The 23,176-nt window shown below is 36.8% G+C and overlaps 4 protein-coding genes across 10 annotated transcripts; 3 read left to right on the top strand and 1 right to left on the bottom strand.

Moving 5' to 3' along the window:
- Positions 1-98: 98 nt before the first annotated feature.
- Positions 99-7,568, top strand: mfrp (membrane frizzled-related protein). 2 transcript variants are annotated; one of them, XM_083548400.1, is made up of 13 exons: positions 99-592; positions 702-807; positions 1,514-1,648; positions 2,028-2,183; positions 2,283-2,502; positions 2,605-2,735; positions 3,597-3,722; positions 3,844-3,920; positions 4,304-4,452; positions 4,788-4,918; positions 5,207-5,341; positions 6,115-6,242; positions 6,328-7,568. In XM_083548400.1, the coding sequence occupies exons 1-13, from the start codon at positions 497-499 to the stop codon at positions 6,589-6,591; spliced, it is 1,854 nt and encodes a 617-aa protein (XP_083404526.1). In that variant the 5' UTR covers positions 99-496; the 3' UTR covers positions 6,592-7,568. The 2 variants fall into 2 exon arrangements, with proteins under 2 accessions (XP_083404526.1, XP_083404527.1); XM_083548401.1 differs by lacking the exon at positions 1,514-1,648.
- On the bottom strand, positions 6,603-15,348 carry nudt8 (nudix hydrolase 8). 6 transcript variants are annotated; one of them, XM_083548430.1, is made up of 6 exons: positions 14,074-14,197; positions 13,205-13,352; positions 10,409-11,215; positions 9,984-10,116; positions 8,051-8,128; positions 6,603-7,852 (listed from the first exon to the last, which is right to left on the bottom strand). In XM_083548430.1, the coding sequence occupies exons 3-6, from the start codon at positions 11,212-11,214 to the stop codon at positions 7,667-7,669; spliced, it is 1,203 nt and encodes a 400-aa protein (XP_083404556.1). In that variant the 5' UTR covers position 11,215; positions 13,205-13,352; positions 14,074-14,197; the 3' UTR covers positions 6,603-7,666. The 6 variants fall into 6 exon arrangements, with proteins under 6 accessions (XP_083404556.1, XP_083404558.1, XP_083404559.1 ...); XM_083548432.1 differs by lacking the exon at positions 14,074-14,197 and adding an exon at positions 13,713-14,071; XM_083548433.1 differs by lacking the exon at positions 14,074-14,197 and adding an exon at positions 13,924-14,071.
- On the top strand, positions 14,642-19,793 carry ftr86 (finTRIM family, member 86). Its single transcript, XM_083548402.1, has 9 exons — positions 14,642-15,482; positions 15,642-15,737; positions 16,133-16,366; positions 16,683-16,839; positions 17,271-17,363; positions 17,492-17,575; positions 17,666-17,731; positions 18,027-18,229; positions 18,460-19,793. Exons 1-9 carry the CDS (start codon positions 14,895-14,897, stop codon positions 18,793-18,795), a joined length of 1,857 nt encoding a protein of 618 aa, XP_083404528.1. The 5' UTR covers positions 14,642-14,894; the 3' UTR covers positions 18,796-19,793.
- A 122-nt stretch (positions 19,794-19,915) lies between these two features.
- On the top strand, positions 19,916-22,318 carry cbln20 (cerebellin 20). Its single transcript, XM_083548475.1, has 4 exons — positions 19,916-20,841; positions 21,043-21,147; positions 21,325-21,465; positions 21,567-22,318. The coding sequence occupies exons 1-4, from the start codon at positions 20,835-20,837 to the stop codon at positions 21,992-21,994; spliced, it is 681 nt and encodes a 226-aa protein (XP_083404601.1). The 5' UTR covers positions 19,916-20,834; the 3' UTR covers positions 21,995-22,318.
- Positions 22,319-23,176: the final 858 nt, after the last annotated feature.

Genomic DNA, 23,176 nt, shown 5'->3' with positions numbered 1-23,176 from the left:
AACATAGTATTATGGAAAACGCAATAATAAATATAAACTAAAAGAACTAAAATCATACAATATAACTTAAATTTTACAAAAAATACCTCTTCCCCATTTGTGATACTGTGCTTTTTTGTTTAAAATATGTCATACATGATATTTTATTCAGTCAGGAACTGAGAATACCATAAAGAAAAACTCAAGCAAGTACTATTAAAGACCAGCGATATACCTTGTGTGTGTTACAAAGATTAGATTAATAAGTAGGAATTTAAGACCAAATTACCCTAAATCCCCTCACTGTTAATGGTCTGCTCAGTCCTCTCAGCTGACTTGGCTTTGTAAAAAATTCAAGGAGGATGCTGGGTTCTCACCCGTACTAGAAATGCAGCAACTTTAGAATGGTGAGTAATCAGCTACGACAAAACTACACTGCTGTGCATGAAAACCTATAGCATCTACTCTGATATATCAGCTCTGCTTAAATCTTGCTTTCCCATGCCTGTTTTATTTTATGATTAAAAGCACTAAGAAAAAGTTTTGTTGGAATGAAAAAATGGCAGACCCATTCACAAATGAACCTTCCATCCATGACCCAGATTTGGATAAGGTAAGAAAAAACCTTAAAAGTTTTCTATATTAAATAAATTGGAGCAACTTCCCAATTCTCAGAAATATAAACAGTGACCACAATGATCTTTGACTTTTTACCTTCCCAGAATGTATTTTGCAATCCAGCATTTGAGCCTGATAATGAGCATGATGAAGTCAAAGAAGTATTTAAGGTTGCCATATCTTCAGAACCCATAAACAGCCCTATAACTCGTAAGAAAGCTTTTATATGATGCCCAACCCATATTTTTCTTTTGAATTGTGAAAAATTATAATTGCTAGGTTTTTATTATTTTTTTCATAGATAAAACATTTCTCAACATTAATTCATGTCGTTCCATGTACAGTGAATATTTAACACAATGAAGGGTGTAATGTTTTCTTGCACCATAGTCTAACCTTAAACCTTAAATTATTTTTGAAAGTTAAACCATTTAAATATTTTTGCAGTAAAAATAAAACAATTTATTTGAATCCATATAATTATATTGTCCATATAAATACTTACATATATCTAATTTGTCTAAAAGGGAGCTGGTGTTTAGGTCACAACATGAAATGAAGTTAAGATCACTACCAAATTATTTTCTGAAGAAAAAATATAATAGGATTTCTTATATAGCAAAATTGAGTTGTTTGGATTATCTTGCTTCAGTATTGATACAATGAGGTTAGTTAGCAGAAATTACATAAAACTGTGCACATTTATCAGATGTTTTCACTTTACAATGAATTTATTTATACATTTAAGAATTAATTTCAAATATTAAATGCAATGATATTGTCCAATTGTGATTTTAAGGATTTCTTGATTATGTATATTTTCTATTTTTCTGCTCTGACGCTCCTGATACAGATTATAGTAATAAACCCTTCTCACTGTTTTCACTTGCCTACTTTCCCGACTGTGGTTTTGCAGGGGGTGGCAGTGTGTTTGGTCTGTGTGCGGTGTGTGTGAAGAGACAGTGGTGTAGCTGGGGGGCACTGGTGTTATCAGTAGCTGTTCTTTTATTGTTGGCTGTCCTGGGGCTCACACTAGCCCTTGTTTTTCTACGTGAGTGAGCAGCTTCTATACCATTACTGTGTTAATGACACAAATCACTCAGATATTTTACTAATGACTTCATGTTACCGCATTTCCTTTGGCTTCACACCTGTTAGGCTTTTTTCAATTCAAAGTTATGCTCAATATTAATTTGACTAAGTTGATGAAATACTTACAGATTTGGACTGTGTTCACTGTACACTGCAATAAACTGCTTATTATATTCCAAAGTATGTGTAGCTATCTATTTATGTTGTCTAACCAGCTTAAATGTGTAGATTCACTCACAGTAAAGCAATTCATTAAATGAACAAAAGATGCCAAGTTATTTGTCACAGCCAAGATGTTTTTGTATATAATTTTTCTTTTCTTTTTAACATTTTCACAGATTTGAATGGAGATACTGCTGAGAGCAGAGTGCTGTCTTTAAACTCCTGGAATGGAGACAGGGTTCAACAAAGTCTTATCCCAAATCCCACTATTTCTCTTCCTGAAAACAGTTTAGACATGCAACACCCTGAACACAAGCCCATCACATCTACAAGTATGTTTTTTGTGTATAGTGTTTTGGTTCTTTTTTATAAATTAAGGACTTGTCACTTTCAGGATAATTTAAAATTCTGTCATCTCTCTCATTATCCAGAATGTGGAGGGGTCCTGACTGAATCAGAGGGAACTATTTTCTCTCCCAACTATCCAGGCCCATATCCTCCTGACTCCCTGTGTGTGTGGGTGATCAGGGTGTCGTCCCCATTTCTGGTCCAGCTCTACATCTCCTCCTTGGCCATTGAGGGGCCACAGCCATGCCTTTTTGATTGGCTGGAGCTTAGAGAAGTGGGAGAGCATAACACTAAAGTCACCAGGTCAGCAATGTTTGTCTTCAAAAATTATTTAAATGTGTTTAAGCCCAACTGTAAAATACCAACATAATTTTGTTAGTCACATTATTGTCTCTTTCCCCCTAGGTTCTGTGGTAATGTGGCTCCACCCACTGTAAACACTAACAGCAGCACTGTATGGATTTCATTTCGATCCGATACCAGCATTGGAGGCAATGGTTTCATTGCACACTATCAGGCTATCCTTTCATGGCAAAGTAAGTACTTGATGCTGATAGTGTAATGTACAATAAATTGGAAGTACTCTCTGAACTCTGAGGTCAATGTTACTGAAAAAAACCCAAGGATACCATATAGTATAATGCTGGAATGCTGTACACAGAACTACATTTCTTTCTTTCTTTCTTTCTTTCTTTCTTTCTTTCTTTCTTTCTTTCTTTCTTTCTTTCTTTCTTTCTTTCTTTCTTTCTTTCTTTCTTTCTTTCTTTCTTTCTTTCTTTCTTTCTTTCTTTCTTTCTTTCTTTCTTTCTTTCTTTCTTTCTTTCTTTCTTTCTTTCTTTCTTTCTTTCTTTCTTTCTTTCTTTCTTTCTTTCTTTCTTTCTGCTTCTCCCATTAGGGGTTGCCACAGTGGATCATCCGCATTCATGATCCGTATGTTTGTTTGGCACATGTTTTTACGCTGGATGCCCTTCCTAATGCAACCCTCCCCATTTATCCAGGCTTGGGACCGGCCCTAAGAGTGCACTGGCTTGTGCAACCCTAATGGCTGGGGTTGGTTCCCTGACCGGGGATCGAACCCGGGCCTGTGCTAAATAAGTGTAACACAAGTGTGCAATAGACAAAAGACCAACATAATACAATAAATACACACAACACACCAGACACAAAACTGTGCATACCAACTACACAGAAGAGTAGACGCATCATCAGGATTTAGTGTATTATTTCAAAGCTGAGCAAACAGACTATCAATTACATGTAATCACATAGCAGCATTCATCATTGCATATAAGGGTGACTACAGTCCAAAAGAGGTTTGTGGTACAAAAACAGTATAAACAAGGTAAAAAAGGATTTGCTTTTAGATATTTATTCTCAGTACAAATGTTTGCTGTTAGAAAGCTGCTCCAAGGAGGAGTTTATGTGCGATAGAGGCCGTTGTCTGTTGCCTGTGTCTGTGTGTGACAGCCAGCTGAACTGTCAGGACCAGACAGATGAGGCAAACTGTAGCCACAAATACAAGGGTAAGTAAAGGGTAACTCTACTTAATACATGGAGGACTGTACAATGCCTTATGTAGTAGAAGTGTAGCTTGTTGACCTTTCTGCTGAAATTAGAATTATGTCTCTCTTAATTTCTTCACAGACTGTGGAGGTGAAAAGACGAGTCCGAGTGGCTCACTGTTCAGTCCAAATCATCCAAAGGCTTATCCTCATCAGCAGGCAAGTGCAACTTTCTGCGAAAGAATACAGTAAAATAATCAGTTATTTAAAAAAAAAACTCTCAGTTTAGAAATAAACTTTAATTTGTTAGAAATTAGGAAAACTTTGTAGTGAATAAAAACACATTGTGAATGTCTATGCCATATTTAAAAAAAACAACAATCTATTTTACTTTTCTAAAACAGCAAAAACCAGGCCCACAAGAAGAGGTGTTCCAATTTACAATTGTCTAATTTTCATATAAGGCAAAATGCCTGCTTACAAATGCATGTATTTAAAATTGGTCATCAGATCAGATAAGAACCACATTATATGTCACATGAAATGTCCAGGTGTAAATCGGTTATTAGCTTAATCTGTCCATCTCTGCTACACTTTTACAGCAGTGTACATGGCATATATCCACAAAGAAAGGCAACGTTATCCAACTGCGCTTCCACAACTTCAGCCTGGAGACTGGAGATGTCTGTGAGTTTGACTACATTGAGGTTTATGATAGTGGCAACACTGGAGACAGCAAAATCCTAGGCAGGTGAGAATGCCTTCTCTAAATTGCTGTTTACCCTTTTACCCACGTTTATTCTTACCAGCACAAGCACTAACACAGGTGCCTGAAAATTAAATAAATACTCTAATTTTATCATTTTATCGCACATTTTGTGCTACTTCTTATTTTAACAAGTTGGAAAAAGTTAATTCTAAATGGAGATGAAATCAATGGTTCATTTGTTTTCATTGGGTTAAAGAAATCGTTTTTTTTTTTTTTTTCTTCTTCTTCTTCTAGTGCTAGCTGTAACAGTCAAACCAGTCACCTCTGTTTATTTTGCTCAATAAACTAATTGCATCACGTTCTATTGGTTGCTATAGATACTGTGGCTCAGATCTCCCTCCTGACCTTACCTCCACTGGGCCGGTGATGACTGTGGTGTTTGTGGCTGATAAAGGTGTGGCTGACAGTGGCTTTTATGCCTCCTATCAGGTCATCTCTCTCTCAGAAAGTGAGTATTATATGGGCTGTGACTATATTCTTAGCCTTGACAGTTTTTCTTATAGGTCACTTTGGTGCAGCCACAACATTATCAATTACCACTGTAAATAGCATACTTGGTAAAACAGATGACAAGCTAACAGATATAAATAAAAATATATGGTACCACCACATAATTATGAAACTAGATAAACAACGATTACTACCATGTTTAAAGTATCAGTTACCACAGGTATTAAATATAGACATTTATGAATATATATTATTTCATTTTTTGTGGTTTAATTTTACTGTTAAGGAAGCTGCAGTCCAGAGCAGTTTGCCTGCAGCACAGGAGAATGCCTGCACCATGACTGGCTCTGTGATGGCTGGACTGACTGCACAGATGGTTCAGATGAGCAAGACTGCATTAACTCCACCTATTCCCCTTTCAGTAAGAACATGCAAACACTACTGAGATGCAGCCAATAATATATTTAAAAAAAGCAGCAATTTTAGGGGTGACTGGGGATCGGACTGTGTACATGCAATGCAGCATAGATCACTCAAGACCTAAACATATGTTGGTTAAGTATGTGATAGAAGTTTTACCTGTGTTACTGGTGCTAATGTGCAGGTGAAGGTTGATGAAGGTTTTTAATATTGAGGGAAAACAAAATCCAAAACCACATGGCCTTGTGTGAAAAAGTGTTTGCCCCCTGAACCTAATAACTGCTTGGGCCACCCTTAGCAGCAACAAATGCAATCAAGCGTTTGCAATAAATTGGGTGTCAGCAATGAGTCTGTTAAGAGCGCTGTGGAGGAATTTTGGTCACTCATCTATGCGGAATTGTTGTAAGCCAATTGTTGTAAGCCACAAGCCACATTGTTGCCCAATTGTTCAGCCACATTGGAGGGTTTTCGGGCATGAACTGCCTTTTTAAGGATTCAGGTCAGGACTTTGACTAGGTCACTGCAAAGTCTTTATTTTGTTTTTCTTCAGCCATTTTAAAAGTGGACTTGCTGGTGTGTTTTTAGATCATTGTCCTGCTGCAGAACCCAAGTTCGCATCAGCTTTTCCCTCAATAATAAAAACCTTCATTTAAAAACTGTATGTTGTGTTCACTTGTGTTATCTTTTACTAATATTTAAATTACTTTGATGATCTGAAACATTATAGTGTGACAGATATGGTTAATTTGTAATTCCAAATACTGTCTGCTATAGGTTCATCATGTGAGCCCATTCAGGTGGAGATGTGCCAAGGTCTGAACTACAATCTCACATCCTTCCCCAACATATGGCTTTCCATTTCTGATCAGACAGAGGCTGCTTTTGTTCTTCGTCAGTACAATGTATGTAAAAACCATAATCCAACTTGTAACGTTTAATTAATTCTTGTATATCTTTTCAAATTTTCACTTTCTGTATTTTGGCTAGGTGCTGACCGAGTTAGACTGTTTCAAGCCCCTGCGGCAGCTCGTGTGTGCTCTGTTTGTGCCACAGTGCAATGTGCATGGTGGTGTGCTGCAGCCATGCAGCTCTGTGTGTTCTGCAGCAGAGCAGCAGTGTGCTCATGAGCTAGAGCTCTTCAGCCTCAGCTGGCCCTTTAACTGTCACCTGCTGCCTGACTCGCTCGACCTCACGCAGTGCTCTGTGCCAGAGGATACCACACTGCTTACACGGACACATTTCAAAACATGACTAGGCATTAGTTTTGTAAAAGTCTTTATTGGGATAATTCAAGTTTACTTTTGTGAAGGTGCTCTAAAATATACATTATACCATTTCATATTTTGTTACACCAATGACCTTGTATCTGTTCAGTGCATAAACTAAAAAGATTTACATGACAGCAATTTAATGTCAGTAATTTTTTTTTGGAAATGTTACCGCTCAACAAACTTATTTCAGTCTGCTGTACCAGTAAGCATATATATAAAAGGATAATCCATTAGAAATATATAACGTTTCCTCTGATCAGTCATAAAAATAAAACCACTTTTCTAATATCATAGTATAGATTTCCCTCATGCCACCAAAGCAGCTCTGACCCATCAAGGCATGGACTCCACAAGACCGCTGAAGGTGTGCTGTGGTTCTGGCACCAAAATATTAGCAGCTGTTCCTTTAAGTCCTGCAAGATGGGGTCTCCATTGATCAGACTTGTTTGTCAAGTTTGTCTTGTTAACATATTTAATATATGCTCGTTCAGATTGTGCTCTGGGGAGTTTGAAGGCAAAACTTTGGATCCTTTTTCATTTTCCTAAACAATTCTTGCATTCTTGCCTCCAACATAAATTTGGGCTTTCCTCAGGTCCTCAAACAATGTTTCATTCTTTTAAACAATTAGCTTTGAGAACTGATTGTTAACTTGCTGTCCTATATATATCCCTCCCCTTGACAGGTACCACTGATGATGATCTTACAGTCATATGCACATTACCTGTCAACTGTTTCAATGTCATGGCTGATCGGGTATAAAAGGGCCTACACATAGAATCTGTAACATCTGGTAAAGCTTTGTCTTGATAGCATTCAAACAATTCTTTTTCTACACTGATATTTTGCAAAGCAGCAAATTTAATCAACTGCAAATCTTTGCAGATCTTTATACATTATTCAATGCACTTGAAAAATCAATAAAATCAACTTAACCAGCTCAGTTTTAAATTAAGGTTACCTCAGCACCAAAAACTGCAAAGTTTGTATTAAACTACAATTTGTGATTTGATATTGCAGATAAACCTTCAACATTGTTCTGAGGGCTGTACAGCTGCTACACCGGCATGATGAGTTTGAGTGTTTGGTCCAAAGCTATTGCAGTCAGGCCCCAGATTCTATACTTTTCACTGTGGAACACAGGAAGAGTGTATCCATATCGATTACCAGCGCGAAAATGTGTATAGCCTCGATTCTGAGGTTTGCATAGATGGGCAACGGTCACGGTGAAGATCTCTTCCACCTTTGGGACACAGAATAAGACAAGTGAGACCAAACAATCATCATTTCAGAAGAAAATATTTTAACTATTTTTACTATTTTATAAATATTTTAACTACTGGCAGATGTAAAGGACAGGGTGGTATGGAGACGGATGATCCGCTGTGGCGACCCTTAATGGGAGCAGCCGAAAGAAGAAGAAGAAGAAGAAGAAGGTTACCTCACACGGGTTGGGGCGAAGTGTTAGAGTCTCTAGTGGCCCAAGGTTAGCTAACACAGGAGCAATCATCATTCCTGACTGAAAAGGTAACAGAAGAGGATGACTATTAAATGCTGGTTGAAAACTATTTAAAACTTTGTTATAGAAAGCAAACTATTTTAAAATAGTGGAAAGTGCTGAATCATGACAAGTGTTTTTTTTTTTTTTTTTACAATTTAAGCTATCAGTAGAAGCAAAAAGCAAATCAATTATATTACTGAATCTGTATCCATCTGAGACTGATTTTAATTTCCCAAAATAGTGAATGGCCTAATCACTAGCTCCCTCCCTTTAAACTTCAAATCATATACGAATATCTTTATAGCTACTGTCCAAGTACAGTGGAACCCGGTTATGTCGATGTCCTAGGGGGTCGCCAAAAAGCATCGAGGTAACCGATGATCGAGATAAACGAAAATCAATATGGCGGCAATATATTAACGTGCTTGAAATTTCTTTATGTACATGATGTGCGCATTACGGATAAGCGGGAGAAAATGAATAAATGAATGTGCGTTAATAAATGAAAATGTGCATGCACGTGTTTTTGAAGGTTTTTTTTTTACACAACAGCGTTGCCGCGATTTGTTTGATGAAGGCATGCTATAAAAATACATACAGTACATGTTTATCTGTCAGGAATCCACCTGCCACGCCCCCTTCGGCCCCCTTCAGCGTGTCAGGTGTTTTCTCGGCCGCTTTCTCTGAAGCTCCCGGCTTTAATCCCGCACATATGGTGCTCGTTTATCATCATCACCAGCTCCTATTTAAACTTCCACACTCTCACTGTCCGTTATTGTTGGTATATGTTGGTTCACGGCGGTCGTTGTTATCGCTCATGTGTATCCCGGTACGTGTCTTCCCACCGGCACTCTCTCAACGGCTGCGCTTTTCTTCCCAAAGCGCACCGCGGATTCCCCTCTCTGATCCTGCCGGTGTTCATTCTATGCTTTTGCTCATCCCACGTTCCGCGCCGCCAAGCGCGGCCTCGCCTCCGGTTCATCGCATAACATTTAACAACAAAAGGCATATGTGCACTAACTAACAGCAGAGATTCACCAGTATACAATACAACACCTGTAGCAGCTATAAGGCTTCATTTTTCCGCCACTTCCGCGAGTTCTTCTGCGGCTGCACCGAGATAACCGACGTTAAATGGCAAATTTTCCCCCCTTGTGCTCGAGATATCAGGGTTCGGCGACATAAAAATATCGACATAACCGATAAAAAATGCTAAGACAAAGCGAGAATTTGGCGGCTTCACTTCAAAAACGTCGACTTAATAGGATTGTCGAGGTAACCGAGGGCGAGATAACCCTGTTCCACTGTACAAAGAATAATTCACTCAGATATTCATTGACAATTTATAGATGTCTAATAGTGTTGCAGGGAAATAAAAAAAGTTCTGGACTGCATGCCAAGGGTATAATAAATGGCAATACGTGCTTTCCTTAAACCTTTGCACAGCCTTCAACACAAATCAACACAAATCAGTATATTTGCTACTTTCTACAAGATTTGTCTCATTAATAAAGTAGCAACACCAAAAAAAAGTGTTTTGATTAAAGTGGGAGTATGATCATGTGTTCACACTAAATCTGTGTAACAGAAGTGTTGTAATTTTAGAAAGTAATACATTTGAATGTCTATGGATTAACAGGCTTATTTACACTATAGTGCTGAATCATGTTTACCAGACAGATCATTTAAGACTATTTGAAGTTTAACTAGTGATTTAACTAGTTTCTCTTAATAGTTTTATTCTGCATTAAATAACAAAACTGTAATGTCTGTCTAAAAAACAAAAGAAAAAAAACACACAAAAACAAAACCTTAAGAAAGTAAAGCATGTTACAGATGATTAGGGTTTGATCCCCCAGTATTTTAAACTCACCAGATCATTCAGTGGCTTCAGAAGACCCCACACTTCGTTTTCAGTCACGTTAATGCCCAGTTCTTCCCTGGCTTCCCGCAGTGCTGTTTCCACAATGTTTTTGTCAGAGGGGTCTTGCTTCCCCCCTGCAAAACTACACAAAAATAGAAAGTGTTTTTCATCTGAATAACACCTAGGTTGCTTTACATATCCATTAGCATTAACTTGGCATATGGCAGAAAATATGCTTGAAGTAAAAAAAAAAAAAAGAAAGAAAGAAAGAAAGGATAATTCCTATCCAGAAATTCTGTATGCTATTATTGGTATAAAAATATTGTCTACCGATATCTGAATACTTTGAAATAAATTAGATCGATTAGATTTTTCATTTCAATCCATTGTGTATTTTATGCAATGAATGTGCCGTGCAAACAAGTTCAACATACCTGACATCACCTTTGTGTTTTCCCCTCAGTTTGCTGGATCTAAGAGTAAAAAGCAAGGCAGGCTCTTCCCCTACTGTACACAGAGAAACAAGCACAGCTGCCCATCTCTTTCCTCTCTGCTTCTCATACAGTGCAATGTTGGACTGCAGGTAGACTCTGCAGCGTTCCTCATTCTTGGTTGATAGACAATCTTCAAAAGCAGCCTGCTGAGGGACTCTCCTGTGCAAACCACAAACTTGAGATTTTAGAGGTCCAATATCATGCCGTCGCTCTTGATAGAACGTCCCGAGCCCCTTAATTAACTCATATGACTTGGTGAAAGACGCGTTCCTTGTTTTATGGTAGATCTTCTGACTTTTACTGTTGCTATTTAGATTTGTTCTCCACTTATACCTAGGACAACTGTGATTGCTTGTATGATTTTCAGGTAGTAGGCATTTGTTAGGAACACAGTCCCAGAGGATGAAATGATCTGAAATAGTGGTACTGTAGCAGTTCGGTATGGAGACATTTATTTTACACACCGATAGGAAGTTTGTAGTATTGTCTCCAGAAATGCTAACAAGCCAGGATAAGGGTTTTCTAAGAGCTTTTTCTGAAACATATTTACTGTTCTTTGGCTCAGATATATGAAGATGTTTTCTCTGTGCTCCTTTTACACTGTTGACTATGCAAATTGGTTGGGAGAGGAAACCATTGCACAATCTCTCTCCAACATTCTTCATGGACTTGCTGAACGTCCTAAACAGTGATCTATGGTTCCCCCGTACACATGCTGAAACCAAATACTTAGCACTCCTGAACATCCTGTTAAATACAAAAAAACAGAATGAGTTAAATAAGGCCAAATCTATATATATTTTTTTACCACTAATGCAATTACAACATATTTCCCTGTACTGATGCAAGAATGGAAAACCAGTTGACTTCACACTAACTAGGGAAGTATGAGGAGATAAAAAAAATATATAATAATAAAAAATAAAAAAAAAACAATGATCTTGTGCAAGTATAGAAATTTTACAGTTGCATTAGGAGAAAAAGCATTAATTGATTTTATTTTTTAATGCCACAGTAATATGGAACTTTGGTCATTTTATACTTTCATAGAGGTTTTTATATAAAGTATCTCACAGAAATGAGAACACCCCGCACATTTCAGCAACCATTTTAGAATATCTTCTTTAAGGGACACACTATAGAAATGAAACTTGGATATATTTTATAGTAGTCAATATGTTGCCTGTATGCAGTACAGATTTACTGTCCTCTAAAAATAACAACATACAGCCATTAATGTCTAAATGATCCCATGATCTTCGGGCCCTTGGACAGCACTGAATCACATACAGGAATGCTACTGTAATGGAAATCACAACATGGGCTTAGGAATACTTCCAGAAAACATTGTCAGTGAACACAATCCACCGTGCCATTCGCTGTTGCCTAGATAAAACTCGATAGGTCAAAAAAGAAGCCATATCTAAACATGATCCAGAAGCGCAGGCGTTTTCTCTGGGCCAAGGCTCATTTTAAATGGACTGTGGCAAAGTGGAAAACTGTTCTGTGGTCAGACGAATCAAAATTTGAAGTTCTTTTTGGAAAACTGGGACACCATGTCATCCGGACTAAAGAGGACAAGGACAACCCAAGTTGTTATCAGTGCTCAGTTCAGAAGCCTGCATCTCTGATGGTATGGGGTTGCATGAGTGTGTGTGGCATGGGCAGCTTACACATCTGGAAAGGCACCATCAATGCTGAAAGGTATATCCAAGCTCTAGAACAACATATGCATTCATCCAGACGTCATCTCTTTCAGGGAAGACCTTGCAATTTCCAACATGACAATGCCAGACCACATATCAATAACTCATTCCATAACAACATCATGGCTGCGTAAAAGTAGTATCTGGGTACTGAAATGGCCAGCCTGCAGTCCAGATCTTTCACCCATAGAAAATATTTGGCACATCATAAAAAGGAAGATGCAACAAAGAAGAACTAAGACAACAACTAGAAGCCTGTAATAGACAATAATGGGACAACATTTCTATTCCTAAACTTGAGCAACTTGTCTCCTAAGTCCCCAGACTTTTGCAGACTGGTATAAAAAGAAGAGGGGATGCCACACAGTGCCATTCATGGCCTTGTCCAAACTTTTTTGAGATGTGTTGATGCCATGAAATTTAAAATCAACTTATTTTTTCCTTAAAATAATACATTTTCTCAGTTTAAACATTTGATATGTAATATGTTGTATTCTGATTAAAATATTGAAATTTGAAACTTACACATCATTGCATTCTGTTTTTATTCACAATTTGTACAATGTCCCAACTTTTTTGGAATCAGATTTTGTACTAAAATGGTTGCTGAAATGTGAGAGTTGTACTCACTTTTGTGGGATGATGTAGTTTGTATATTCATGAACCTACATATTCAACAAACCTGAACAAACCTATGTTGGTAATTCTTCCCTTGAACAACTGTCCCATCTTTAACAGAAGAAATTATACATGTTGATCTTTTTTTATTACAAATAAAATCCCATAGACGTTGGTTTGAGATCAAAAGATTTTCCACTTCCCACAAAATTCTAAATGCACCTGCAGTATTCTTCTATACTCTTCTATACAGTATTCTTCTCTACTATACAGGTGCAGTAGATGTTGGCCAATACTCTTAAGTCTGATCAATGTGTTAAATGTTAAAACATGAACGCTTAACTAGAACACATATAAGGCACAAGTTTCACCCCGATTAAGGAGTAGGACATTTATGTCTGGTTCTACTTACTGTCTGATCACCAGCCTTTATTCAGTTGTGTAAAACGAATATCTAGGACATACTGTAGGGGGAAGTCCAAAACCAGGAATCTGTGCTATGAGGATCAGGTGCATCAAGAGTACATATTTGAAAACCATCTGTTTTTTCGTCTGTCTACCTGATTGAAATTATGTGAAATATTAATTCAGACGTTCAAAGGAAAAGGGTAACAGTGCAGAAAAACAACCTGGATAAAGACTCATCTATATGTGCTACAGACAAATGTAGGCTTTGCTGCTGCAGTTTTCTTCTCAACTAACAATCTATTTGTCTTATTATATTCCCAATGAATTTATTTTATGACATTTAAAAAGCATCAGCTGTATAGGTCTGTAGTTTGACTGAGTCTTTTTAATAAATGAAATCTGGTGAGGTTGATTTCTGGTACAGACAGGTACACGTGAGGAAGCGTGTGTATGTGAATGAAGTGTTAATTAATGAATTAAATGTGTTAAAGTGTTACTTAATGGATATTCACCAGTAATGGCGGACCTCAACAAGACATTTTTTACCATTAATCTGCAAATAGATTCACACCAGGTCTGTGTCAACCTCTCAGGCCACACACGATCTAACTTAATTCACGTAAATATAAAAGCATAATTTTTTTAGCGGAATGGTATTCATCCCTCTAACCCGGTAACATTACACAGTCCGAGCTCTTACTAGCATTAGCATGACTCCGTTACCTCATGGCATCATGGCGAAAAGTCTCTTTTACCAAGATTTAAAAATATTTTTTTTTCTTTACATATTTCTACCCAAACTGGTGAATATTATAATCAACCCAGTACTCAAACTAAACAGGGTAATTCAGATGTTTTCCTCAAATCACTCACCTTGAACATAAATACACAGGCTTTTCCGGTGTGCTGCGGGCTGCCAGTTCCGTCTATATTCCTCTACACGGGTCAATTACTATTATACTTTTCTTTTCATTTCTCTCGTTTCGTTTTTAAAAACAAAAAAAAATTATATATCTATTTTCTCGTAATTCTGACTTTTCTCACAAGCCTGACTTTCTATTTCACAATTTTGGGCTTTTTCTCGCAATTGCGAGTTCAGATCTCGCATTAACCTTTTTTTTTATTTTGGGCTTCCAAAACCTATTAAAGTTCACACACTTCTCAAAGAGTTTTAGCTGTAGGTGCCAGACGATGGACTGCACCTTGTTCTGATGATAATTGACAGGTTCAGCTAAGGGAAGGTGACCACCTATATGTTTATCTATTGTTAAGTCAAACATGTCATGAAATGATTTCCATGATGACGGCTTCTGGTGTTAACGCCTGGACATATAGTTATTTTTCCCCACTTATATCACTAACAAAAGAGTATTTCTGTTTTAATTATAGACAGGTTGATGTAATTAACTTTTATTCTGCATTCAGGACTTTCCCCACTGAAACCTTTACCTCATTCTAAACAGTGCTGATTCTTATAGAGCAATGTTTCTTCATTAGTATGCACTGTAAGGAACATAGTAATTGTAAAACCAGTCAAGCCTCATTTTCAAATTCCTCTCAGCCTGCATCATTAAACCACCTGAAACTGTTCATGTCCTTATGCAACACACACCCACGACATAGATGGAAAAAATACTTGTTATACCAGTAATCGACTCCACCCAGTGTAGGTTTAAGATATAAGTCTTGTTGTTATGAGAGGTGAATTGTTTCATATTCTACAGGGACCTCAGCTTTACTTTCCCACCATGGCTGCATCCGGCTGCCCTCCAGAAGACTTTTCATGCCCTGTGTGTTTGGAAATACTGTTTGACCCAGCTACACTTCCTTGTGGTCACACCTACTGCCTTCAGTGCATCCAGAAGCACTGGGATAAAGTATTGGCAAAGGGCCAACACTCTTGTCCTCAGTGTAGACAGGTGTTCAATCCCAGGCCTTCTCTGGGAAGAAACAACATGCTGATGGAAGCCATGAAGAAACTGAGAGTAGGAGTACAAGACAAGCCCTCACCTGCAGGTTCTTCTTTAACTCCATGTGCTGTTGTGGCAGAGAACACTTCTCTCCAGCCAGGAACTGCAACGTTTGATGAAGGACCTAATGAACAAACAACAGAGCAGGGGGGATTATATCCTCAGCTTCCTTCTACTTTACCCAATCTGTGTCCATTACACAAACAGGTCTTGGAGCTCTATTGCTGTGATGATAAAGAGATTGTGTGTGATGAATGTTGCTTTGTAGAACATAAGGGACATCGAGTGGTAAATCCAGATGAAGAAAAGGAGGTAATTGATTACAGCCTGTGTTCTACTTTCAAATTGTTTGTTGTTAATTTTTTTTTTACTAGTTTGTTCAACCCACATTTTTAAAGATAGTCATTTTTAATAGTGTCATAAAAAGTGGACCCAGATTATTTATTGATTTGTTCTTGTCCCTGGGAGCAGCAACAGCTGTCAAAAAGGAAGACAAGTATACAAATAAGCATTCAAGAAAGAGAGAGGATCATCCAGACGTTACCAGAGATTTTTCAAACTAAAAAGGTAAGACTAATCTTGAAAAACCTACCTACCTTTTTCTTGTGTGTGTGTGTTTGTTTGGTTTTTTTTTTTTTTTTTTTTTAGGTTTTTTTTTTTTTTTTATTTATTTTTTTGTTTTCTTTTTTAGTTTTTGAACATTTTCCCTTTAAGCTAAGTAGTGGCCTTTTTATTTGTTACATTACAATCAGCCCCCCCACATCATGAAACTATTTTACTTATACATTCAGCCTCTTTTAAAAATGTAGGCGATACAGTCTGCATAAGTGTCATTATATCGTCTTTGCTATAAACCCATTAGTTGATTAATAATAATACATTTTCCAAAATAGACTGTGAATGGTACATCTGATCAATTTTTTGCTGTACAACCAACTCTTGTCGCTATGTTTTTTTGTTAGACTGCCATTCATGGGCTGCAGATGGAGAATCTGGAGATTTTTGGTCAAGTAATGAAGAGTGTGGAGTTGATGAGATCACAAGTAGCAGAACTCCTTCAAGCTCATGAGATGACCTGCTATAACCATTTAGAGAGTCACCGCTATAGACTACAGGAGGAGATCAGCCGATTATACAAGCAAGATGATGAGCTTAACAGACTAAATAACTCTCAGGACTCTATTCAATTCCTAAAGGTATGATCAGCCTGCTAATATGCATTGGTATTTTTTATGTAAATATATAGTGCATGTCTCCTAAAGATCTGATTATTGATCATCAGAATTATGGGGCCAAAGGTAACTTAGTGGTTTAGGCATTGGGTTACTTATCAGAAGATCATGAGGTCAAATCTGTTAATTAAGGCCTTTCTCCCTTAGATGCTTAGTTGTAAATCAGCCAAATAAAAATATGTTAAGGGGTTACCATTAAACCATCACAAATGGTATTTTTGTATTTTACATATACATTTATATTTGCATTGTTTATTTTTTTGTTGCCTACCTATTTCAGACACTTGACACCACATGTGATGTGGATGCGTTTGAAAGTGCACAGCTGGTTTTACCCCCAGTGTCAGTAGAGTCTGGATTCAGATCAGCACTTGAAGCTTTCAGCGAAGGGCTTCATGACTTCTGTAAAGGAAGCTTGGTCAGGATCTTCAGAGTTGGTGAGAGCATGAACAATACAGCATGTCATTTTTGAAAGCCACATTATACAATGTATTGACTAATGTGTTTATAAAGCTGAGTGTGCCAGTCTGTAGGTTTTTGGGTAAAAAAGGAATAAACAAAGACTGGCAAAGTAATTTGGCATAATTCATCCTTGCAGAGCTAGAATGCTTTTGTGTAATAAAAAAATACAAAGGAAAGGCTTACTCTTGAATAGGTTGATATGTCTATCTTAAGTGGCATAAAGTGTTTAACATATTTTAGTCTTCATTTTCACTCAACTACTAAATATCTAGAATTGTACCTAGGATCTTAGCATATCAACTTTTAGCTTTGAACAAGCATACTTATAAGAAATTATAGGAGCTTGATATTTCTCTATTAAATCTTATCTACCACAATATATTTTTTATTTATCATTTTTATGTAGTGAATGATGAAACAACAGCAACAGAACACAATACTCAAGCATCAGAGCAATGCTCTAATTCCAATCATTTGCAGGATGTGTCACAAAATACTGGTAAGCAGTAAGTTTTTCTCCATATGGAACTGTTTAATTCTTCAATTAATGTAGGTTAAATACAGAACAGTTCACTAAAATAATGTTGCATGAGATTTGTAATGCAAGTAGTCCTGCTTTCTCTTTAGCTCCTGCAGTGACATCTAGCAACAATGCCAGTAAACCCAAAACCACAACAGTTCAGCATCCTGCAGCGTCCTCTGCAAATTCGGGTATGTATAAAAATATATACACAGCAGTACAAGTATAATACTAATCTGGGAAAAAGAACGTTATAAATGTGATGGCTTTCTTGTTTGCAGAAACTAACAAAAATTCCCAAAGTGAGGAAAATCCAGCACCCAAATCAAGGGAAGAAATGCTAAAATGTAAGTTTCCTTATGTTTTCTTTTTTAATTATATTTATATATATATATATATATTTTTTTTTTAAATAAAATGTATTGGTTAATAATTTAGTATATATTGTATTGGAAGGGACCTTTTTTATCCTGCTCATACACTGTAGATCTTCTGGAAATTACAACTGATCTTTTCACTGTGTTAGTTTTTTCTTTTAAACATTGTCGACAATAGAAGAGATTCTAGACAACATTGTTTAAGTACCGGTAGTTAAATATTAATATACAGCAGTGTCATTAAACAACCACTATTTCCACTTAGTTCACTTTGAGCCCACACTGGACCGCAACAGTGCTTATCGTCACATCCGCTTGTCTGATGGAGATCGAAAGGCCACTCTCCGTGCAGAAAAACAGAATTACCCAGAGCACACTGAACGCTTTGTGTACTGGAGGCAGGTCATGTGTCAGGAGCCTTTGGCTGGAAGTCCTTATTATTGGGAGGTGGAATGGACAGGCCAGAAGGTACATTTGCATATTTACTAAAAACTATTGACCAATATTTTACTAATCCAACTTGATCCTTGATAAAAATCCAATAAATATATCAAAATTTTTGTGTGTTTTTGTGTGTGTGAGAGACTTATCTGCTTGGCTTCTCTGGGGGTTAATTCTACCAAATATAAATAAAATTAGTTTTTCTAAATAGGTGATTAAACACTATCAGTGTTAATGCAGCACATTTGTCTCTGCAGATCACTATTGGTGTAACCTATAAAGGCATCGGGCGCTCCACGGAGGGTGATGGCTCCAGATTCGGCCATAATGAGCACTCGTGGAGCCTATACTGGTCAGGCACAGCCTTCTCCTTGTGGCATGCAGGAAAGGAAACTGTGCTAGCTGCTCCTAAAGCCCGGCGCATCGGAGTCTATTTGGATCAGCAGGCAGGTGTGCTGGCATTTTACAGGATCTCTCACAGCCAGGCCTACCAAATCTGCTGTGTCGAAACTGAATTTACTGGAGCTCTCTACCCTGGTTTTCGCTTCTGGTCTGGTGTGGGCGCTACCATTACCATTTGCCAACTGGGCTAATCGATGAAGGTCTTTATATGTGGACCTATTGGACTGATGCTGCAGTGTTTGTGTCTCTTTGTTTTCCAATTAAATTTTAAAGTACAGAAACCTGTGATTTTTATGTCAGAAAAATGAATAGATTCACCACTAGGTGCTGCTGCAAACATACAAATTAATGAGACATCCATTATGTTAGAATCTCAGGAACAGAGCAGTCCTGCTGTGATCACCTCACAGTTTATCAAATACAGGGGTTGGTGCTGGTGTAATATTTTGTAAGTAACAACGGCTGGGTGACGAAGGAAAAATTGGAAAATTCTTTCTAGTTTCAGTGCGATTTATCACAGATCCTACATGTCGATGTGACTGGAACTAATTACTGTTTGCAACTATTCACTGTTTGCTTTAACTGAAATGTGTTTGTATAGGAAGTAAAACTGATGAATTTGTGTGTTGGATTGATTTGTATTAAATAAATAAAAAATAAGAAGCACTTCACTAATGCACTATTACATTTCTGGGTTTAAAAATTTTCTACATAAAAGAATCGCCTAATAATTATTCACATTAAAAAAAAACAAGAATATTGTATATAAATGTTCATATTATATTAATATCTAATTTCATTACATTCCATATTTCTATCTACTTGGGTTTTCGTCTGCTTTTCAGTGTTCTTTGTTTGAAGCATGTAGAACTGTTCAAGAATATATAAAATGTTTAAAGTGCCTGTGAACATGAATAGGGATTTTTTAATGGTTAATTCTCTGATGGTAGAATTATGACATAAAATCCCCTTACTTGGTAATAAGGTCAAACTTACAAAATGTATCCACATTATACACATTATTTAACCATATTACATCTATTACCTCTATGTTGAACATTAACAAAATTGTGTTATGTCCTTTTGCAGAGTTTGGATTACTGGTAAATATATCAGAACATTTAATAACGATCACTCATCTTATTGTGACAAATGTGAGCTATTATATGAATTAAAACATTTTAATCAATATCAGCATGTAAAAATCTAGTTTTTTTTAAACGTATTAACATGAGGTAAAGTTTTTGAAAACAGTTACATAGATACTGTTTGTTTTATTGCTACAGAATTAATTCCCCACCCATACAAGTGACTTAGCAGAATTAAATCTCTGCATGCTATTTCTGTAGTGTTCACTCTGGTCCTGTTTACTGTCATGTGCAGTGCTTTATATGGAGATTTAAATAAAGCAAAGCTTAAATTAGAAGCTCAGTGTGACAGAGGGATAAATGAAAATAACAGAAGTGAGCAATTCTCACAGTTCATTAAACTTTTCACTTTTTCCACTTGAATAAATAGGAACGCACAGCAGCCATTAACTGTTTAAGTGCTAGCTGAGCATTGGGTTTCTAAATGCTGAGATTAAATATTGAAAAAACATTTAATGCCGAGAAAAATCTGTAGTTTTTAATGAATGTCAAATATCTATTATTATTTAAAATAATCTTGAGAGTTTTTATAGATGTTTTAAAAGTATTACAGTGACACTAATGGATTTCCCATTGGAAATTGTTAATTTACTAATAAAGAGATCACAGACGTAAATGCTATTGACTTAGACTTAAAAACTAAAATATGTGCTGCTACTATTTCAATTCTTTTTAGATGGAAAGTGGACTCGAAATCATAAAGGAGGTGTCCTGGAGAAAACAATGCTCCAATGTGGCAGCTATTTTTTTCACTGAAAAAAAGCAAGCAATCTCAAATGGCCTTCTGAGTTACAGCATATCTTTAGTGCATTGTGGTTATCATCAGATCAACTGCTCTGCTCCCAGTAGATGCTGTCCTGTACAGTAATTGTGCACTAGTTCATGGTGTGTGGGAGTAACTCAATATACTACAATGTGCTTCAGATGTCAGATAATGCAAGTCCTACATATTGCTTATCATAGGGACAAAGACAGGCAGGTTCTCTCCTCACCTAGAGAAATCAAGAGGTGGAGCCAGACAAACCTTTATAGCTAAAACTCCGCAACAAGTGGGCAGACATCGTCACTGATCACACAGCAAAATGAGAGGTAAGACTAACTTAATTGCAGAAATTGGTATCTTAAACAAATTCAAGCTTCAAATAAAGCTCTAAGAAGTCATTATCAGGTAATGTCTGGCTTTAGATGTATATGTTGTAAAAAAACAATTGACTGGATTTTGGTATGGAAGTCGGCAGAGCCCAATTCTCTAAATTAACTTATTTTACTGTATTTTCTTTCCTAATTCAGGTCTTGTGTTCTTCTGCCTTATTGGATATTCTCTTGCAAGCAGTTCTCCGTACTCTTGGAATGGCCCAGGAGATGCAAATCAGCCTGATCCTGGCAATGACAATGGTAAAAATAAAAACATAAATAAATAAATGAAAGAAAAAAAAAGAGCATGGGTGTCAGAGAGTGGTTAATCACTTTTTAACAGAAATTAAAGTAACCTTGGGGAACCTTTTTGTGGTATTTTTTTAGATGCACTAAAAGGTGGTTAATTTAAAGTGGATCATTGCTTTCTATCTGCAGTTTGCCTCACGGATTCTGAGAGCTGTGGCTGTTGCCTGATGCAAAAGCAGATGATAAGAATGGAGAATTTCTTCAACATGAGCCTGAATGAGATGCGCAAGGGCCTGGATAGAGCTGAATCTGCTCTGAATAATGTGCGCTGTAAGTTATCCTGCTTTCGCTTGAAAAACCTTGGCTAGCTATTCAACACTTGCAAATGATTGTCCTTTGAGTGTTGATCCTGATTTTCTCTCTTTTCTCAGCCAGCCGCAGTGCCTTTTCAGTGGCACTGACTGATACTCGTCGATGCCTTACTTCCAGCCGAGATGACACTGTAGTGAAGTACCAGTCTATATTCATTAACTTAGGCGATGGCTACAATACTAGTACAGGCATCTTTACAGTGCCACGCTCAGGGGTCTATGCACTGGCTCTTACAGTGTACAGTGATGCAGGTGCCCCTGGCGCCCTCTTGGCTGCCTGTGCTCGCATGCGTAAAAATGGTCGCGTGATTGCAGCACTCAGTGAATATAACACACAGGACCAGGAGGACAGTGCCACAATTGTAATGGCAATGCAAATGCAGACAGGGGACAAGTTGGATGTGATCCTTCCTTCTGGCTGCTACCTGTGTGATGACAACAGCCATTTCAACACGTTCAGTAGCTTTTTGCTTTATGCTACAGATTAATTTTTATTTTATTTCTCTGATCCCCTGTCCATGTTTAGACCCTTGCAATAATTATTGTGATCCTTTAAAATTAAGGCCATGTATCCATTGGCTCCCATGTTGAATTCCTGATCTGATAATTAGTTTGTTAGATTTCCAGTTCACAAATGAGCCCCAGGTTCAACATTGCTGAGACAAGTTTACTGCTTACTATGTAAAATCACATTCACAAAATATATATTTTTGCTAATCTTTAACCCACTTTTTTGTTAATCTTTAGTCTGTGTAAGTCTGTTGTAAGCTGTATAAGAAAGAAATGCATGTTTATACTCATGTGATCAAATAAAGAGGACTGAAGAACAATTACCTTTTCTATTTATTCTTTCTTCCGATATGCAATGTTTAATAATAGATTAAAGAAGGCTATACCTCTATAAACATAATCATAAATATAGTTATAGCCAAATAAGCAAAATAAACAAATACATATTAATGAGTCATGAGAATTTGCTTTTATTTTTGAAGTTACATTTTCTACAATATTTCCATTAAATAGCGAAAAATCAAAAATCACATTACGATCCAAAATATATTTCTTAACAAAATATAACAGTAAAATCTCTTACCAGAACAGAAACAGATATATTGATAGTTTTCATGCTTGGTAAGCAATTCAAAGTGATACATTTTATGGACTCATAGAGACTGTAAGATTCGTATGTGCTTTCTGAAACTCCTATTCCACATTTAGTCACAATGTGCTGTGATAATGACCTCCACTCTTCTAGGAAGATGGTCCACTAGATTTTGGGTGAGCTTGTGGAGATTTGTGGGCATTCAGCCAGAAAGGTGTTAATACAGTCACGTGCTGATGTACGGTGAGGAGGCCTGGGTTGCAGTCAGTGTTCCAATTAATATCAAACGTGTTTAATGGGGATGAGATTAGAGCTTTAAAGGAGTTTTCACTTTTTCACCATTTGGAAAAACTTCATGTCCTGCAATGAATATCTGTATTATGTGTTGAACTCTATTCAATAAATACAATACAATAAACCAATACAATGTTTCTCATTGTACTGTATGTTTCACTAGAAACTGGAACTTTGAAAATAAAACTGCATTAGTTAATCATATTACAGAGAAGTTTTTTTATATATTTATTTTTAAATAATAAACTATAAATGAGAGCTACCATTGTAACTT

Source organism: Silurus aristotelis (genome assembly GCF_946808225.1).
Source record: "Silurus aristotelis genome assembly, chromosome: 8".
Lineage (NCBI taxonomy): Eukaryota > Metazoa > Chordata > Actinopteri > Siluriformes > Siluridae > Silurus > Silurus aristotelis.
This window is presented reverse-complemented; position numbering and strand designations above follow the sequence as displayed.

Excerpts from the sequence above, each read along its gene's own strand:
- cbln20 (XM_083548475.1), top strand. Across the intron at positions 21,148-21,324 it reads TGATCCTGGCAATGACAATG|TTTGCCTCACGGATTCTGAG; the intron begins GTAAAAATAAAA and ends TTCTATCTGCAG. Across the intron at positions 21,466-21,566 it reads TGCTCTGAATAATGTGCGCT|CCAGCCGCAGTGCCTTTTCA; the intron begins GTAAGTTATCCT and ends CTCTTTTCTCAG.
- mfrp (XM_083548400.1), top strand. The coding sequence starts at position 497 with ATGATTAAAAGCACTAAGAAAAAGTTTTGTTGGAATGAAAAAATGGCA. Across the intron at positions 1,649-2,027 it reads ACTAGCCCTTGTTTTTCTAC|ATTTGAATGGAGATACTGCT; the intron begins GTGAGTGAGCAG and ends ACATTTTCACAG. Across the intron at positions 2,503-2,604 it reads CATAACACTAAAGTCACCAG|GTTCTGTGGTAATGTGGCTC; the intron begins GTCAGCAATGTT and ends CTTTCCCCCTAG.
- ftr86 (XM_083548402.1), top strand. The coding sequence starts at position 14,895 with ATGAGAGGTGAATTGTTTCATATTCTACAGGGACCTCAGCTTTACTTT. Across the intron at positions 15,483-15,641 it reads ATCCAGATGAAGAAAAGGAG|CAACAGCTGTCAAAAAGGAA; the intron begins GTAATTGATTAC and ends CCCTGGGAGCAG. Across the intron at positions 18,230-18,459 it reads TGGAATGGACAGGCCAGAAG|ATCACTATTGGTGTAACCTA; the intron begins GTACATTTGCAT and ends TTGTCTCTGCAG.
- nudt8 (XM_083548428.1), bottom strand. Across the intron at positions 10,117-10,408 it reads AAACACAAAGGTGATGTCAG|TTTTGCAGGGGGGAAGCAAG; the intron begins GTATGTTGAACT and ends ATTTTTGTGTAG. Across the intron at positions 7,853-8,050 it reads TTCGCCCCAACCCGTGTGAG|GTGGAAGAGATCTTCACCGT; the intron begins GTAACCTTCTTC and ends TGTGTCCCAAAG.